General features: G+C 31.3%; 2 protein-coding genes across 4 annotated transcripts; both read left to right on the forward strand.

Moving 5' to 3' along the window:
* The first annotated feature begins 59 nt into the window (after positions 1 to 59).
* On the forward strand, positions 60 to 811 carry LOC129287430 (protein MKS1-like). The gene has a single exon (XM_054923580.1). It carries the CDS (start codon positions 146 to 148, stop codon positions 710 to 712), a length of 567 nt encoding a protein of 188 aa, XP_054779555.1. The 5' UTR covers positions 60 to 145; the 3' UTR covers positions 713 to 811.
* Positions 812 to 4,275: 3,464 nt separating this feature from the next.
* Positions 4,276 to 14,677, forward strand: LOC129288090 (vacuolar cation/proton exchanger 2-like). 3 transcript variants are annotated; one of them, XM_054924449.1, is made up of 12 exons: positions 4,280 to 4,690; positions 5,249 to 5,515; positions 5,849 to 5,916; positions 6,013 to 6,041; positions 6,989 to 7,185; positions 7,300 to 7,512; positions 8,326 to 8,454; positions 9,121 to 9,237; positions 9,313 to 9,366; positions 9,502 to 9,618; positions 14,061 to 14,154; positions 14,391 to 14,677. In XM_054924449.1, exons 2-12 carry the CDS (start codon positions 5,249 to 5,251, stop codon positions 14,399 to 14,401), a joined length of 1,296 nt encoding a protein of 431 aa, XP_054780424.1. In that variant the 5' UTR covers positions 4,280 to 4,690; the 3' UTR covers positions 14,402 to 14,677. The 3 variants fall into 3 exon arrangements, with proteins under 3 accessions (XP_054780426.1, XP_054780424.1, XP_054780425.1); XM_054924450.1 differs by having other exon boundaries at positions 4,280 to 4,608; XM_054924451.1 differs by lacking the exons at positions 14,061 to 14,154; positions 14,391 to 14,677 and adding an exon at positions 13,588 to 14,050 and having other exon boundaries at positions 4,276 to 4,690.
* The last annotated feature ends 5,743 nt before the right edge of the window (positions 14,678 to 20,420 follow it).

The raw sequence follows: 20,420 nt of genomic DNA on the forward strand, positions 1-20,420 counted from the left end.
TATCTTATTGATCAAATTGATCAAAGGCCCCTCAATTTGTTTTCCTCCCTTCCCCCACCCCCCCTCTCTCTCCGCGTCTCCGCCTCTAATACCGATTCCTAAATCTTTCTCTATCCGAAATTCCGAATCCAATCAGCCATCAAACATGAATCTGCCGGGGGATTCCGCCGGCGGAAGCACACCACCGTCGTCGAAAAAGCAGCTTCAACTCCAGGGGCCACGCCCACCTCCTCTCAGAGTCAGCAAAGAATCTCACATAATTAAGAAACCACCGCTGCCACCACATGCTGCCGCCGTCGCCACCCACCAACATCCCCGCCTCTCGCCTGACGATGCCAGCCAGCAGCGGCAACCGGTGATAATATATTCCGTATCTCCTAAAGTCCTTCGAGTCCCCGTCAGCGACTTCATGGACGTCGTCCAGCGCCTCACTGGGCTACACTCGGTCAACGAACAGCCTTCTGGATCCGGAGCTGTTTCGCCGGCGGCGAAGCTGGCTTCGATCGAAAAGACAAGCCCATCAGAGAAGGAAAGATTGCGGAGCGCCGGAAACGACGCGATGATTGAATTGGAAGGCATAGATGTGGGGCAGTTCCCGGGAATATTATCACCGACGCCGGCAAGTTTAGGGCCGATACCACCGGATTATTTCTCACCGGTCGCAGAAACGCAGCCGTTTTGGCATGACTTGAGCATCCAAAGTTTCTTGTAATTTCTCTTGCCACCCATGATCTTCTCTATAAAGATGGCTCATACAATACCACCATTACGCGATATGCTACTTTATTTGTCATCGAACCCGCCTCTCATGAAGAACACTTTGTCTTTTTGTGGGTTCATTTGAGCTAATGAAATTTTGACTAAAGTGAAGGAAAGCCCATGGTAAACAAGGTGCATCGGTTGAACCATAAGAAACGAGATAAGCAGAAAGACATATAAAAAATGCAAACAATAAGAGGATTGTTAAATTACAGCTGACCAACGAAATGTGTTTTACAACTTTTGTATAATAAGGTTGATTTTAATGCTAAACAAAACAAAAATTAGTAAATGCAGTATTCATATTAATATGCTTTTAAATCATAAATATTAAATTATATATTTTTATATAACAAAGAATACATTTTTAAGTAAAAAATTCAAATTTAATCAATTTTTTTGTACAAGTAAAAGAATTAAACACTTTAAAAGGGTCAAGCACTCTTGTGTGGAGGGTTATAATTGAATCTGACTCTACAATTGTGAATATGTTGCAACAGTTATTGTCAGGTTTATGTGTAAAGAATATAATCTTTCATTAAATATAGAATATGATTGATGATGGTTGAAATATATGAGTGAAACATATTTATAGGGAAGGAAATTTTAGTGTTAATTGTTTTGAGTAAATCTCCTAAAAGTTTTCGAAATTTATTGTATAAAAGTAGACTGGCCTTAAGTTTCTTGAGGTTAATTTTGGTGTAATTTTATTTGGGCTTTGCCTCACTATGTTAAAAAAAAAAAAAAAAAGTCAAACACTCAAGCTAGTTGGTGAAAAAAATAAAAACAAAAATGATCATGTAAACATAAACACATAGGCATATTTCTCTTCAAATTTCACATCATGTTCATAATGATCACACACATTTCGCAATTTTTTGTTTTTCTTTCTCATCAACCACAGGATGTGCGAGAATCTCCTCACTGCTCGCACTTCACAATTTCTAATTATCACAAAAATACTCCAAGAGTTTAAGTTACAGTTAGACGACTTAAAAACATTAATACAATATTAATTTCACTATTTTTTAACTATTTATTTTTACTTAAAAATTTTAAAATTTATTTTTTTGATAACCTTGTTACCAAATAGTTTCATTAGCTTTATTAGACCTTATTGAGTCTAAATAAACCCACTAACCACTAATACAATTCTCACATTATCCATTTCCAACCTAAGGTTCGTTCAAATAATTTTTTTAATAAAATACTCAAATAAATCATACCATCCTAGCAACAACGATATATTCACAACAACTCCATTCCATCCATCTATGTCAATCAAAACTTCTCCCATTCTCAAAAATATCAGAAATTTTAAATTATAAGAAATCCTAAATCTTTCATAGTCAAAATTTTTTTAAAAAAAGTGAAGAAATATACTCAAAAAAATATTTAAAAAATTATCTAGTCTTAAAAATCACTAAATCATATCTAAAGTATATATTCCCTTTGATCTTATTTATAAGATACCTTTTAGAATTAAAATATAGAATATATTGTGATAATTAAATTATTTTTTTAATTTTATCCCTTCTTAATTAGTGTGAAAGTATTTCATATAGTTATATTACTACTTAAAATTAAGTATTAAAATAAAGGTACATCTTACTTTTTTTATAATATTAAAAAAATACTTTTTTAAAATATATAAAATAATTGAAATTGTTATGTAATAAGGATTAGAGAAAGTATATTAGAACTTAAGGGATGGGTTTCGCTCCACTACTTTTTTTTTCTACTATCTCTCCATTGTAAATCTAAACTGTTTAAATTAAATCTATATTTTTTAAAATTTTTAAATTTAAATTTTTAAATTTAATTTGACGGTGCAGATCTGCACTAGTTTCTCCATTTCTCTCCTTTGCAAGGGAGAATCCACCTCCAGAACTTAAGGGGTTGTTTGAAATTATTTTTATTTTATTATTTTGAGAACTGATATTCTGTAGAACATGTTTTGAGAATAAAAAATAATAAAAATAGGTATTTTTCTCATTCTCTCTTGTTCTCCATAACAATAATCACAAAATACTTAAAAGTTATTTTTATTTTTTTATTCTTCAAAATAATATTTTATTTTTTTATTTTTCAAAATACTTTTTAAAAATACATTACTAAATAAATTTTTTTATTTTTTTATTATAAAAAATAAACAACTATTATCAAAATAGGTTTTCAAACAGGTACTAAGCTTTTAAAAAGTTGCCCACCGACACTGGTCTCTTCCTCTTTCGTGGGCATACTGGAATGCAGAAGTAATTGCTCCCCTTGGTAGATTTTAAAATTAATGGTGCGGGTCCCATATCTTCTCCTATTCATTTTTCATTTTTTTTAACAAATATATATCCCCTCCCAACGGTTCGCAACCCGGCCTTCCGCGTGTATATATATTATTTTTATTTTATTATTCCTTTATTATATCCCCTTCATCATTTTTAATCAAATCTCATTTTCAATAAAATAATTATATATTTTTAAATTAATTTTATTTTTTATATTTATTTTTATTAAATATCTTATAATAATATAAAGTTATTATCAATAAAAATACTTAAAAAATAATAATTATATCTCAAAAAAAAAAAACTTTATATCTCAAAAAAATAAAAATATTTTATATTTTTTAATACTAAACTCCTCAAAAAATATCTTATATTTTTAATAGAGAAAATATGTTTGATTTATATGTTTATTAATATTGATTATTTTCTTCTAAAATTCAAAGTGTTAAACTAAGTTTATATATTTTTATTCAAATAAATTTTTTAATTATATTAAAATATTTATAACAAGTTAAGTTGTAACAATATTTTAAATAATTTAATTTAATTCTTCCTGATTTCATTTATTTTATTTTTTTAAAAAAACTATGACTTAAAATAAATTTTTCAAAATTTAATCCCACACTAATTCTAATCATTTTTTAATTCATTTTAATGTGTTAATTTAAATTTTTGAAATGTTACATTCTAAGTCTCAGTCTTATTGTAGTGGAATCAAGTCCTCTTCACTCAAATAAATTTTCGTTAATTTTATTTTAAAAATTTTAATGCTAAACTAAACAGAAAGTAGTAAATGCAGTAATTAGATTAATTTTAAAAATCATAAATATTAATTTATACATGTTTTATATAATGCAGATTACATTTTTAAATGAATAATTCGATTTTTGTCTTTTTTTTTTGTACTAGTAAAAGAATTAAAACCTTGAAAAGGGTCAAGCGCCATACAAGCTAGTTGCCGAAAATATAAAAACAAAAGGTCAAGTGATATTTATAGGTCAAGATGGTCTAAAGTATTGGACGAAATCTAATTGCAATTCTCTAATGGAGACAATATCATCTTTTCGTGTAATCATCATCAATGAATTAAGAGGAATCATGAATGTATAAAAATGGAGAGTATATTCATTCAGAAGCAAAAGCATAAATACATTGCAATAGAAAAATCCATAAAAAGTAAGAAATTGAAAATCCTACTACTTCAAGTGCCTCAGACGCTCTTTCGTCGAACCTTCGACTTCTTGTGTCACTTCTCTTCCATTTGCCGGCTGTCTACGCCACATATGAATATTGCCCTCGCCTCCTCTTTTCTTTTCTTCTTCTTCTTCTTATTCGGCTTAGCTTGAACACCCCCCCCCCCCCCCAACCCCGGGGGTCTTCCTGATTCACTGCCCCACATAAACCATATAGCTGCCAAGAAGTCCAAGAAGATATAGACACTCTTTGTGTGGATCCCACCAGTTTGGGTCTCTTCTTTTTCTTTGATTTTGCTGTTTGATTTTTAGCCGAGCTGGATCCATCTTGGAGATCTTAGTACTCTTCAATTCAAATCCAGTGTCTTTCTTAGGCAATTCTCTTTATCTTCTATCTTTTGCGATTGATCTGGTTATTTGGTGGGCTTCGTGATTGCTGCCACTTTCTACTTGCTTGTGAGTTGTAACTTGTCAACTGATCTGCTTTACGTCAATTACGATGCAATACTACTAATTTGTGGTTCACCTCGACCGTATCATTTGGATTGTGCTCAAAGCTGATGCCTTTTAGACTTGCCCCTGGCTTATTTTTACTGATCTTCTTGTTAATATTGGCGATGTAAACACATCCCTGTTGGGGTTAGGTGCAAATCAAATGCTATAACGAGCCAAAATAGTGACATGAAGCTTTGAACAAGTGGGGCTGGTTGCAGGCCACATATTTCCATATATATTGCTTCGTGAAAACGGTTGACATAATAGCTGCCAAGTATTCTTAAGGATAATGGAGTGCAGTAATCTACATTTGAGGAATACATTTTTTAATTTCTTGTGTGGCAAATTGCTAATAAATATACTCCTTGAGTTCCTGCATTTATATTAATTTGTACAGCACTTCTTTTAGATCATGTTATGAGCTTGTGAGGTGGCCTTATTCTTGGTTTGTCCGTGTCTGGTAATGATCAACATCTCCCTCGGCTGAAAAATTGGCATATTTGTTATCTCTGGATGCAGATGGGTTCTGCAGAGGATAAAATAGACCTTGACTCGGATGAGGAGATTGCTTTTAGACCTTCACCATCTACAACAAAAGTCCATACTTTTGATTTTGAGACAGCAAATGTACTTTCTCCTGTAAATTTGGCCAGCTCATCCTTCTTTAAGCGGACACAGATCCGGCCTATCAGGAGCATGTATAATGTCTTAATTAAAGCAAAGATCAACATGTTGCTACCTTTTGGTCCCTTGGCGATATTGCTACATTATGTGACACAAAAGCATGTATGAATCTGCTTCTTGGTCATCCAGTTGCCATTGGCTTTCAAACTTTGAATAAGATAAAAATGGGTGTAAGAAATAGGAAACCAGGTTAGAATTTTTATAATAGCAATCTCTTCATCACAGAGAACTTCCTTCTTAGGTTCTTTTGGATTTTGTTTTGGACTAGGAAACGACAACCTTGTGATATGCATGTTGATAATAACAGCCGGATATTATCAAATGGTTGGAATTTGAAACCTTCTCAAAGTTTATAACCCTTGGACGTCTAACAATTGTTAGTTCATGGTTGCTTCTAAGTTTTTAGTTTATTAATGGTTACCTCATATTTGTTAGGGATGGGTGTTCTTTTTCAGCTTACTGGGTATTACTCCTTTGGCAGAACGCTTGGGTTATGCTACAGAGTAAGTGTTGACTTGTCCAACAAAATTGGATATTTGCTTGCTTTTTCTTATTCTATCCACAGCTCTAACAGATGAATTTGCTTGCATTTGGGGCAGGCAGCTTGCATTGTATACTGGACCAACAGGTATAGTTGTAGTTTTCATGGTATAAATCTTGTTAGGTATGAAAAGGAAGGTATTATATAGATAGTTGTATGAGGATGATAACACTATGAGAAGCTTTTTGTTGGAGTTTTTGGTCTGCAGTTTTAGGTTTTGTTATCCTTCATTCTAAATTTACTAAATAAAACACATGAATCAGGAGAGTTTGCTTGAACAATGGTTGAAAGTTTTGCAGACAAATATCATGCATGTTGTATTAAAATTTTTTCCTATTAATAATTTTGGATGTCCCTCATGATAAGACCTAAGTTCATATGGAATTATTTAGCTGAAATCTTCTCAAATAATTTGAGAAATTTCTTGCCACATTTCATCATCAGAAACGTGATTGAATTTATTATGATCTTTGAAGATAATAAAGATACTGGAGGTGGCTGTTTTGTAATGGAATATGAATGCATAATTTTCTTCCAAGTATTATTTGATTGCTTCTTTTGTCCAATTTGTGGTGAAGTTAATCGAGAAAAAGCATTAAAAATTGCCAATGCTACACCTATCTTGCATCTTCAGTTATGGTCTAACCAATCTTCACAACTTTACTCCAGAACCAAGGCAAGGGTTATCCTTTCTTTTGGTTAATTTTGGTGAAGTTTAATGTTATCTAGCATTTCATGAATTATACTGGGGTTAAACGTTTAACATTGTGCTGCAGAGGGCAGTTGACAGACTCTTCTTATAGACTGCATGTAACAGCCAATGCTAATAGAAATACATTTTATTCCCTGTGGCCATGTAACTTTAGCATTGTGATGTGGTTGCTAGGCCTAGATTGTTCCAGAGGTTGTATTATTACACAACATAATGCTTTTGAGAATGAATAGCACCTCAAGGCATGCAACCTAATGCTTTATTAAGTCTATGCCTAAGTGCCCCTGATCTATGTTTACTAACTTTGCAATGGCATATGCAGTCGGAGGTCTTCTGAATGCCACATTTGGTAATGCCACTGAAATGATTATATCAATTTATGCTTTGAAAAATGGGATGATTAGAGTCGTTCAGCAGTCTCTATTGGGCTCAATTTTATCAAACATGCTTCTCGTTCTTGGATGTGCGTTCTTTACTGGAGGGATTGTCCACCAAAATAAGGTTCAGGTTTTCAACAAGGTAGCTGACATATGGTTCGGAAATGTTTCTTTCCATTCTAGGCCTCTTGATGTTCATATCGTCCCTGAAAAGAAAAAAAATAGATATTCACATTGACACTGGCCTTTGCACCAGGCATCTGCTGTTGTAAATTCAGGGCTGCTCTTGATGGCTGTGATGGGAATATTATTTCCTGCTGTGCTTCACTTTACGCACTCAGAGGTTCATTTTGGAAAATCAGAGCTATTGTTATCCAGATTTAGTAGCTGTATAATGCTAGTGGCATATGCAAGCTACCTTTTCTTTCAATTAAGAAGTCAGCATAATCTTTATAGCCCTATTGAAGAGGTTATCAACTTTTGCTCCTCTTGTATTTATTCATAGTTGTGTCTGAGCCTTATGACTTGGAATTATTTTGTTAGACGCCTCATGATTCAGTTTGAGGCCTAATATATATGTATTTATATTTTGAAAGCAAGTCTATTTTGTTTTGGTAATTCATGCTACATTATGCTTTTAGATTACTCACATTTTTGAAGAAGATGAATCATGAATATGCTATAGGTTTCATGACCTAATATGCTGCATGGTCTTTAAGCAATCATTCAATTATATTCTGTCTCTTTCTGTGTTAACTCAGTTTACATATTTGCTAGATGCCATATTTCTAGAGAATAAAAGTAAATAAAATAAATATCCACATTAATGCTCAGCATTGTATAGAGTTTCTCAATCGAACCTGCTTCAAAGCCTCCCTTCCTAGAATACAAAAAAGGAATGAACTTGAAATTATAGAATTCACTAATGTGTGTGTGACGTTCATTGGGCCACTTGATTTGAATGTCTAATTAAGTTTGATTCCACAAGAAGGACGAAACTGTATTCAAAAAGGAACAAACTCGGTGGAAGTAATTAAGTAGACTGTTATCAGGTGGTATCCAGGTTGAATTTTGAGAGGATTCTCAAAAAGAATACGATCTTATAAAAGAAGATTAAGGCTTCATTTTGCTAGACATGCGTTGGTATGAGCAGGATTTTTTTTTTGGGCACCCTTTAGAATATTAAATATTTATTTTGAAGTGTAAACAGTGTTGTGCTTATGTGACTTTTTGTTTGCATTAGATGCTTATTTTATGGTATTATCCTTGTTTTATAATGTAGGAAGATGGCAATAGTGAAAATGACGATGAGGAAGAAATTGAATTAACTAAATGGGAAGCAATAGGCTGGCTTGCTATTTTGACTGTATGGGTATCTGTATTGTCTGGATACCTTGTGGATGCTATAGAGGTACGATCTATTTCTTATATGTTTGTCCATGTTTCTTATATTTGTCTCCTTAATGCTCTTATGCTTTTGAAATGTTGAGTGTTTGCTCTCATGACTTGTTAGTTCTTTTTAATCTTTGTTCTGTCAAGGTTGAACGTGCATCTGCCTCTAGAAGTAGAAACTGAGGACCTACTCAGGTCATAGATCATATCCTTATAATTTTATGGCTGGTATCATGAATCCTTTTAATTCGTAAATATGATCTCTGTCCTTATCTTATTTCCTACATAAAATTAGTGGCAAACTACCCTTAGAATAGCATCTGGCTACTGATGAGTTTTGGATTTAAGGTACTGGAGTTGTATCTAGGACGAGGGAATTTGGATTCAAATCTCAAATTGCACTGGAATAGAAATTCTATATTCCTAGCTGGTTTTACTTCCAAAATAGTTCTGTTTTAGCTTGAATGAACCGAATGTTGCTGGGAAAATATTTTTCATGGGTCTGAATCCACTTTCATGAAGTGAATTATGAATATTTTGTTATTTGTGACTATATTTCTGAGGTTTAGAATGTTCAAAACGTGCTTCTTCCTTCTTTCTTTGTTGGTAGTGAAGGAACTATCACGTCCCTTGTTTGATCTGTTACGGGTGTGTTGATATGTATTGCATTTGCGGTCTGTTGCAGGGGGCATCTGAGTCATTGCATATGCCTGTGGCTTTTATTAGTGTCATATTGCTTCCAATTGTAGGCAATGCTGCTGAGCATGCAAGCGCCATCATGTTTGCCATGAAGGATAAGCTTGTGAGTCACTTTCAAACCCTACATTTTATTCTATGTTTACTGCCTACTTGACTGATGGAGTCATTTTCTCTGAAGGATATCACACTTGGAGTTGCTATTGGATCTTCTACACAGATATCTATGTTTGTGGTATGCTCTTGAACTGTTATAAACTTGTTATTAGGGATTTGCATCTGACCAGATCATTTCGTGAATAAGGTAACGTTGATTTCACCATGTCATAGAGAGAATTTGACGAGTTTTTCAATGCTTTGATAATTGTAGATCCCTTTCTGTGTTGTTATTGGGTGGTGCATGGGAAAAGAAATGGACTTGAATTTTCAACTCTTCGAGACCGCCACACTTTTTATCACAGTGCTAGTAGTTGCATTTATGTTGCAGGTACGTGATCTCCTGTTCCCCCTGCATGTTGTGTTATTAGCGTTATTATTTGTTAATGAATTAATGTTTTCCCAACTTTGAGTGACCTAAACTGAAACATTTTGGTCATAAGATTGTCCAATGTTATCAGAATCAGACCATGCATTAAACCGGTCGGGACATTGATTCTGATAGGTGCTCAAAATAAGAAAAGAAAACAAGAGAGATAAATCTATCGAAATGATATAGAACAAGAATTTTGTTCTATACTTTTTTCAATAGCCACGCTTAAGAGAATATCCAAAGGGCTTAAAGAAATTATTTTATTGATGATATGTTAGCTTTTGAGTTGCTAATCATATTTATAAAGGCAAATACAAATGAAATCTAGATAATGAAAGACTAAATAAAATTTAAATATAAATAAGATCTAAATCTAGGTAAAAACTAAATATCTAAATGAAATCTCATAATAAATAAAATCTCCTAAATAATATTCAAAAAATAATAAAATCAGATTTAATTTATCTTTTATCGCTTTCTTCTCGAATAAGTCTTTACGGGAATCTTATCAGATTCACTGAACTGTGGTGGATCAAGGTTGGACTATGGTCGTACCAGTCTCAATTAAAATCATTTTTTTTTAAATAATACATATGAAAAAAATGACATGGACAATATTTATCCATATATTGTCATGCATGCCCAAACATGTCCCATACATGCCAAATTAACACAATCTCATGCATTTCCAACTTAAAATACTATATATTGTCAATTACAAACTATTAAAATCATCAAGTATGCTAGATTAATTGTCCAACCAAGCTAGTATAAGCTTCCATAATTAAGCAGAGCCACTAATAAATCATCAAATATATATAACACTAAAGACAAATCTACCAAAAGATAAATAAACATAGAAAATAACATAGTTGTGGGTTATTGATTTTTGTTTTTAAAAAAAAAAGAAAAACCAGTTCTAACTAGTCTCCCACTGATTCTGACTGGTTCCTACTGGTTCACTAGTTGGAGCTGCAAAAAATCCAGTGGTCCCCTCTAAAAACTGAATTGCCTTTTATTTTAACAGAATCATGAACGTTTACAACATTTCCAAAATGACCAAAGTGCTCACAAAGTATATGGCCATCACAAGACATACATAAAGACAACTAAAATTAACCGTACACAAGTACCCATCTTCACTAACTCCTGTGGTCGTGAATGTCATGGAATCCAAGGCAATCATGCTAGCCAGCTGAACGAAAGGAGCCTTTCAAAATATCACTAGGATCAATAAAAATCCCAGAACCTGCTACTCAAAAGTTTTCTGATCTTTTGGCCAACGAAAGCCTCCTGATCTGAAGAATTGTATAAACAATTGACAGGAAGGGGCAAAAAAAAAAAAAAAAAGAAAGGAAAGAGAAATACACACAGGTATTCGTCTTGTAGAAGGACCTCTCATATGGAAATAAAACATTGAAATCAAGAAGTACGATATATGATAAGATTGAAAAATATTGTTTTAGAACACTTAAATTTATCAATTATGAGAAACATTTGATAAAAATACTTTGGGAAAACATAAAATCCTTTTCTACTAGGTTTTCAAATGAGAGGATTATAATTCATCCATATCATATCTTTGGAGTTGATTGCATCTAAGGGGAAGCTCTTTTTCCACCCATCTGTACCATCTCATCTTTTTATGGCAGCTATTCCTAATGAGTAGCTCATTTTCCGTCAAATGCAATCATATCAAATGTTGGGGGGCAGCTACACCTCGTAGACAACTCCTTGCCTCTCATGAACGGTTGCTCCTGACAGATAAACCTATCATATTATCAACCTCAATCTACTAATGGCTATGAAATTATAGCGTTGATTCCCAAAACAAAGATTTTAATCAGATCACAATCTGAAAACACATTTTTCAGCATGTACATCCTGTAACATCATATGAAATGGAATGGAATTCAATTATATTTCTAATTTGAGTGCTCAAATTTGTCGCATCATTTATCTAAAGAGCATGCTCATTATATTACTTTCCTGATCAGCCATGTTTAATTAAATATTTGAATAACTTCTACAACTAGTGGGCTAATGAAATGCAGTTTCCTCCTTGACGTCAATACTCTATTTAATGCCATACAACATCACAATGCCCCAGCTATTGGCAGATGCAGTACCTCAAGCCAACATGGCCTAAAAAAATAGATCTCTCCTAGTTACTCCAGATCTCTCATTCCATAATTTTATGTATGTTTAGTAATTTTATTGGAAGCTGGATTCCCTCACTACACCTCCCCGGCCCCCACCCCAGTGGCCTGCTGCCCCCCCCCCCCGGGACAAATATTTATCTCCTTCTAAATGTTTAAAGCCATACTTTAAAAGTAGGCTATAAAAAATTTGTAGCTATATTTTGCCCCCCATAAGTAGTAGAAGAAAATTTGGCCCCCTAGAAAATAATCCTTGATCCGTCCTGCCCCACCCCATATTAGATACGGCAACAAATCCTCCAATAAGGTTTATGGCCTTTGCCTTTCTTTACTATTATTGTCCGGTCCATGGATCTCTTGGTTAATGGATTTATATACGCTGGATGGACATTTATTTAACTTTGGGTTTCAAGTTAAAAGAGGGCATGATTGATTGGTGCTTGTGATGGAAGTTGTTTATCAAAAGATGTATTAGATTTTGGTAAAATGACAATTAAGGACCTTATTAAGTAATTAATTCTAATTACGGGTATTCAATTATTGAAATTTTATTGAAGGACCACTGGGAGACAGCCACATTCTCAAGTAGGTTACCTGGTTTTTACAGGTGATTTTCCTGGAAATCACAAATTATTTTATGCAATTTCAGTAGTTCCAATTATGAACAAAAGGAAAGTTTGAATTAATTTCACAAGTTATTAATGGAACTACTGAAATCACATATAATTAGTGGTAAATTTCAAATAAACCATTTGGGAAGATTAGGTAATCCACTTCGGAATGGGGTTGTCTCCCTGGGGCCCTTCAACCCCATTCCCAAGTGGGTTACCTGGTTTTCACAAGTAATTTACCAGATTCACAACTATTCTATGTGATTTCAGTAATCTAGTTGTGAGAAAAAGAAAAATTCAAATTAATGGGAGAATGACAGTAAAGTTCCAAAACAGGGTTTTTATGACAATTAAATCTTTGACAAAATTTTTTAAAAAACAAGTTGCAAATTTTGGATTCAAATAGGTACAGACAGGATTCTAGTTGCAAACTCAGAATTATATTTGGAATTTAAATATCTTATTTGCAATTAAAACTCCTGAAGTTGCAACTATCTGAATCAATATTTACAGCTGATTTTATAGAAAATTTTGTTGAGGACTTGACTATCATAAATTCATTGTTTTCGGACTTTAATGCCATTCTCCCAAATTAATTTGACAAGTGGCAATGAGACTATTGAAATCGCATATAATAAATTTATGAATTCCAAATAAATGATCTGGGAAAACTTGATAACTACTGGAAATAAGGTTGTCTCCCAGTGGTCCTTCAATGAAATATGAATAATTGGAAGTTTGTAATTGAAATTAATGGCTTTATAAGGTTATTCATTGTCATTTTGCTGGCTCAAGAGTAATTTATTGTTGAGGACTTAACTATCATAAATTCATTTTGTTGAGGACTTAACTATCATAAATTCATTGTTTTGGGACTTTAAATTCATTGTCATTTTGTTGAGGACTTAACTATCATAAATTCATTGTTTTGGGACTTTAATGCCATTCTCCCAAATTAATTTGACGAGTGGCAATGAGACTATTGAAATCGCATATAATAAATTGTGAATTCCAAATAAATGATCTGGGAAAACTTGATAACTACTGGAAATGAGGTTGTCTCCCAATGGTCCTTCAATGAAATATGAATAATTGGAAGTTTGTAATTGAAATTAATGGCTTTATAAGGTTATTCATTGTCATTTTGCTGGCTCAAGGGTAATTCCAGCTCGAAAGACTTACTCCAGTAAAGAAGGCAAGGCAGAGAGGCTTATTGGACAAAGGAGTGACTGTATCTGACGCTAAGGGAGGTCATGGGAGCGTAATGTATTAGCGAGAAAGAGATGGCAAAGGGCTTAATATGGGTTAAGGCAGTGAAAAAGGGGTGCGAAGAAGAATCATATTGGGGGCCTTGCTGTCCTGCTTTTAATCTTTCTCAGTGTCATCAATAGCGAAGAATTTCAATATTGAAGGATGTTTGTCTTGTCTATGCTATGTTGGTCTTGTATCTCTGTTTGTCCTGGTATAAGTATGTTGCAGTGTATGGTCAAAATTTCAGTGCTCTGTTTGGCGTTGAACTGTGCTATTATTATTTTTTTTTTTGAAATCTAAGCTCCACTTTTTTTTGGGCATTGTAGCCCCTATCATTGATGTTTATGACAGCTGTCTCCACATTGCTTTCACTTTGCAGGAAGGGACTTCAAATTATTTTAAAGGCTTGATGCTTATTCTTTGCTACCTCATAGTTGCAGCCAGTTTTTTTGTACATGTAGACCCTAGAGATGGTGAGTTACTGAAAGTTTACTTTCATAGTAAACTTCTGAGAGCCTGAAGGTTCAATGAGTCTCCATTAGCTAACAATCATGCCCTTTTTTCAATATATATATATATATATATATTAATTCATCAAACTTACGGGTATCAGAATTGAGTTCTCTTTCTGAATCATGATTCACATTTGAGTCTGAATTGACTTTATCACAATGACTAACAATAATCTGATTGTGGGATTTTGGTACAGATGATGGGTGAATATTGTGGCTATGGCAGCCATCTTTGAAGCCTTGCTTCTGCATTACCGAATTCTCAAAAAATGGTTGAAAGTTGTGTGCTTGAAGGTGAAGAAGGTGGCTTTTCAGAAAATTCCTCTACTAGAATCCAACAAGATCCTGCCTGAATGTTGCATTGCACTGAGTTAGATCAGGACGAAATTGTATGTATAAATATTAAGTTTTTATTTTTTCTTCCCAAGGAATACGCTTGTGTATTTGATCTCCATAGTTTATATTCATTTTTTTGAGTATTTCATTAGGCTCTTCATTGAATCAGATGGAAATTAACCTATCACGGCCCAAAAGAGCATGCATTGATAAATATTTTAATTCATGGATTGCCTCACCTCTGCATGCAATAAAACATTCTTCTTTTGCTTTTCCGAAAAATGACATTATTATATTTATAAGTGTATCTTTACACTTAACTTTATATAAGTTTCAATTTAATCCTTTACTTTTATAAAAATTTTTTTAATCATATAACTTTAATATCAATAGTTTCCTTTTTTTTTTGACCAACCAATAGTTTCAAATAATGGGTTTTTTTGTATTAATTATTATTATTTTAAAAAAATTAAATTTAATGTATCAATATTTGAAACTGTTTTATCAAATATTTAAAAATTTAATATTATATTTTTTTAATTAATAAAATTAATAATATTAGAGTTAAAGGATTAAGAAGATATTTTAAAAATTTAATGAACTAAAATAAAATATTGTATATAGTTAAAGTATCAAAGGATATTTTTGTTATATAGATTATCATCACCTAATAATACTGGTCTTTTTATTTTTTCCGAGTGGCAGAAATATTTTTATTCACAATTATTTTTTATTTTATTTCATTCTATTTTGATCTGCTCGAGATCAGACTGGTCAATTTTTTTTTTTTGGGTATGAAATGACTGGTCTATTTTTATACTGATCTTTTTTGTTGAATGTGAAAGTCAAAACTTGTGGACTCATTTGAATTTTCAGATTCTCATGAGCTTCCGAAGCATCTAGACTGATCAACTTGGGAGTAGGTGGCTCTACTCCATTTAATCATATTTTTTCATTATTATAAACACATTTCACTTTCTGATATCAAAGAGAACAACGTCCCTTTTTGCATGGTTGTTTAAATACATGATCTCAAGTTTAAGTATTTATAAATATTAAATATATATATATATATATATATAAAACTTTTGAGATTACTATCCACAAATAATATTCGTTCAATGATCTACTTGAAAAATGTGACATGTTGAATACATTTTTTGCAATTTTGTTGATTTTATTTCTTATTGATAATTAGTATAATATACGCTAACGCTTACTTGGCATAAGGATTAAAAAAAATGGTGTTAGTACTATAAAAAATATATATAAAATGTTTTAAAAATATATTAGTTTTTATATTTCTCAAAAGTGATTTCTTTCCCAAAAAAATCAGGAAAAAATGAACAGACCCTAAATCAAATTGTTAAAATAACAAACCTCAATCACAACTTTTATTTAAAAAATAAAAATTTTTATTTAAAAAATTATAAAAATTAAATAAAAAATACAACTTGTCAATAAGAATAAAATGATCTTTTCACTTTAAAATTTATTGATACAAATTTTTTTTTTAAATTTTAATATAATTATAACATTTCGAGAGATCAAATTATCATTAATATAATTTAAAATATTTTTTTATTATTTTTTTAAATAAAAATACTAGAAGACAATTTCAATTGTCATTATTGCTTAACCGTGTTTAGTTTGATTTGAAGCATCTAGCTGGTACATCTCACTCGATGTGCTAACTTGCTTTTTTTTTTTTTTTTTAATGTTCTATTTAACCATTTCTTGTGGGGAAGGAGATGGAGATCTCAAGCACATGCATTTCACGCACACCCACACGCCGCACAACAATCTCACACACAGAATATTTTTCTCTTTTTTAATTTTTTTTTTGGCTACCTTCCAAAGTTGGACACCAACAATTAAATTAAATAAAGGTATAATATTTTTTTATCAGTAGATGCGGCTACTTAACTTGATTGGAGACTAGCAATTTAAGAAAGGTACTTACAAAAACAAGCCATGTTCATTGTTCCTTGACAATCCTTGTACTGTTATTAGATTTTAAAAAAAAAAATAGTTTGATTTTTCATAATATAAGTCGTAAAAAAATAATTATTCACTAACAAATTTTATTCCAAAATTGTATCATATTAGTTCATTTTTAAAATATTTTCCTTTTTCTTTGTTCTTCATTAAACGAAGGATAATTTTAAAAGTTTATTCTTCTTTTTAGAAAAATTAAGATTCCAAATTTTAATTTGTTTTATTAGTATTCACAATTTCAAAAAAAATTATAAAATCATACAGAAGAAATAATTTATTTAAATCATCATATTTTCTTAACTATTATTTATAAGTTATTTTTAACTAATTTACACAAGAAATTTTAAAATTAGTTAAAAGTATCCTAGTTTTATAAATATCATTAATTGAACATAATAAATTCTAACACAATTTAATTTATTTCTCTTCATTTCTTTAAAATAATTACTGAACAATATCCATTCCGTGGACATTATTTAAAAATATTAAAATTCTTTTTTGGCTAAAAAATAATTAAGATTAAAGTGCACATTTAGTTTTTTATTTTGTAAGGTGTCTTTTCAATTCTTTAATCCTAATATCATTAATTTCATAACAAAAAATTGTTACATGGAAATTTTAAATATAGGTAAAATATTATCAAATATTGACATATCAAATTTAATTTTATAAAATAACAATGATTGACATAAAAAATAATGAAAAAATTAATCTTTTAATCTTTCAACTTTTAACTCACTTGTAACTCAGTCTTTCAGCTATGACTCACTGTGACTCAATCCCTCAACTAAAACTCACTGCGACTCAATTCCTCAACTTTTGATTCACCTATAATTTGATCCTTATTTTTAATTTTTTTAAAAAATTTCTTATCAAATAAGAGGGATAAAAATGCTCATATATTATTTTAAAATACCCTTCTCTTACTCATTGATGTGAGATATAAGCTAACATGAAAAAAAAATTAACGAAAATTCAAGGATTAATTTGTAAGTGATTTAAAAGTTGAGGGACTAAATCATAGACGAGTCATAGTTGAGGGACTGAGTTATATAAAAGTTGGAGGACTAAAAGATTAATTTTTTAAAAATAATTATTTAAAACTAATAATGTTAAGATTTGAAGACTGAAAGATATTTTATAAAATTAAGAAACTAAACTAAAATCTTATATAAAATTATATGAATAAATTAGAACTTTAGCCAAATATTAGTTGCTTTATAAATTTTATAAATGACATTAGATAAAAACATGCAAAAAAAATTTGAAAATAATTTATAAATAAAAATGCTTAGCACAGAAGTATTATTTTTTCATTTACAACAGTTTATAAAAAATTTGAAATGCAAGGTTGACTATAAATAAATTAATCATTGAACATAACAATAAAAAAACAAAATCATTGAATCAAGCTGGACATTACAATGGAATCACTCAATTATTTAAGTGGAAAACACGAAAACTAAAAAAATAATGGAGCTGTTTGAATTATTTTTATTTTATTGTTTTGAAAATTGGTGTTTTTTAAAATATATTTTGAAAATAAAAAAATAAAAAATAAGTATTTTTCTCATTTTTTTTTGTTCTCCAAAACAATAATCTCAAAATATCTGAAAGTCATTTTTATTTTTCTAGTCTTCAGAATAATATTTTATTTTTTGTTCTCTAAAATACTTTTTGAAAATATATTACCCAACAAATTTTTTTTATTATTTTGTTCTGAAAAATAAAAAACTATTCTCAAAATAAGTTATCAAATAGGCTCAATGTTTTCACTTGGACCTTCTACAGTTTTTGCCATTAGTTTTTTGCATTCCATTGAACCTTCTTGTTGGTCAAATAAATTTTCAAACCCTATTTATAAATTGAAGGTGGTTGATACATCATTGTTTTAGGAGTTGCTTGGTCCATTTTACTGAAATTCACAGAAAATTATTTTCAAAAAATTTATAAATGATTTGATTTCTTGTTTCCTTTTTTACGTTTTCAAAAGATATAATTTTGTTTTAAAATAAATATAGTAACCTTTTGGAGCTAAAGACAAATTATTCTCTTTCACGTAAAACAAAAGGTGTAAAACTCTTGATTTATTTTCTTAAGCTTTCTATATTATTAACTAAGTCAATTTGAGCAATGCTGGCATCTAAATGAGGAAAGAAAACACTTTCCAAACGTGCTTTTTTATATCAGATTCCAATTCAAGAGTTTACTTAATAAATATTGAGTTCTTTTTACTTGACAAAATCACCTTTGATCTATGAAGTCTTTTATTTTAAGGTGAAGGCCAATTTTTTATTTTTAAATTGTATGAAAGTTTACAACTAATTATAAATACTAATTATAAATTTAACTATGAGTCATTTATATCCTTAATATTAAAAACTTTTTATTTTATCACCTTATCATTTTATCCGTTCATTTTTTTTAATGAGGCCCATTTTTAATTTTTTTGAATAATTTTTATTATAAAATGTTACTTTTGAGCCCCACATTATTATTATTTTTTATTTTTTCCCCCTCTCTCTCTCTCGTATTTGCTTGACCCTCATCATCTTCTCGATCGTCTCACACTCTCCATCTCTCCCCCCTTCGTCTCCTTCTCTCTCCCTGTCTTCTACCTACTTTCTCTCTTAGTCTCTCGTCACCCTTCTCCCTCTTTGCTTCGCTTCTCAAGGACAACATCAGGCCTCAACTCCAGCATCCATGGGGTACCAACGCTGCTCAAGGGCAGCATCACCATCAAGAATGAGCTCAACAAGACAACAATAACAAACCTCATCATGTTCACCATGCGTGGTGGAAGATGAGGGGCAAAGAAAGAGAGGAGTGTCATGAACTATGCATGCATGTACACATGAAGGTGTTTTGATTGAAGCTATTTCAGCTTGTGATAGATGGCCATCTCTTCCACTTTCTTTCTACCTCCTCATCTCTCTCTCCCTTGTTGAAGCTTGCATGAAGAATCCATGGACACATGCTCGAGCCCTCCATCGTCAACCTTTGGAGGATCCATGCCTTATTTAGGTGAACTCGCACGCTAGAGGTTTCCTTTTTATTTTTTTATTTTTTTTTGGTTAAAAATAGAGATATCATCAGAGTTCGTCGGTTTCTGCTAGGTCCTACAAAATGCATGCATGTCGATAGCCGAGCTTGGTGGAAAACTTGGAAGGGTTGGTTCTAGACTTGCCCTCTCTGGTCTTGGATTTTAGAACAGAGGTCACTCGTAAGGTTGCTGGGAAACTTGCTCTGTTCTTGCTCAGTGGTTTGAAACCTTAGGGAGAAGGGAGATAGGGACTTGAGGAAGAAAGAGGGAAAGGAGCTTCCCAAATACTCTGAGGGGGAGGTGGTGAGAGGGATTACAAGCGAAAAACGAGACTGATGATTGTTCCAAATAATTTGCATGAACTTCTCTTTCTTCAAGCATTGCCATTTTCATTGAATCTCTATTTGAGTTTAATAAAAAAAAAATATCAAAAAAATGAATGGTGCAGGATTAGAGAGATAGGGAGGAGAGAGGGAAGAAAATATTAAAAAAATGAGTTGTAGGACCACTTAAATATTTTATAACAAAAAAATATTAAACAAATTCAAATGTACACCCTACTAACAATTAAATTAGATGAACTTAATTGCAAGATGATAGAAACTAAATTTTTAGCAGGAGCAAAAATGACTCCAAATCAAGTTTAATCATTTGTACACTTTTATATACAAGTGCAAAAATGATCATTAACTCTTTATTTTAATATATCACACTATTTTCAATTTGTTTAGTTGTACAAAATATCAACTATAAATTATTTTCAATATAATTTGACATTCAATGATGATATCATGTAACATGGCATTTAAGATAGTAATTAATTAGCAAAAATGAGAAAGTAAGATGCGAC

Source organism: Prosopis cineraria, unplaced genomic scaffold, assembly GCF_029017545.1.
Source record: "Prosopis cineraria cultivar Desert tree isolate PC_DT_omini unplaced genomic scaffold, ASM2901754v1 PC12, whole genome shotgun sequence".
In the NCBI taxonomy this organism is placed as follows: domain Eukaryota; kingdom Viridiplantae; phylum Streptophyta; class Magnoliopsida; order Fabales; family Fabaceae; genus Prosopis; species Prosopis cineraria.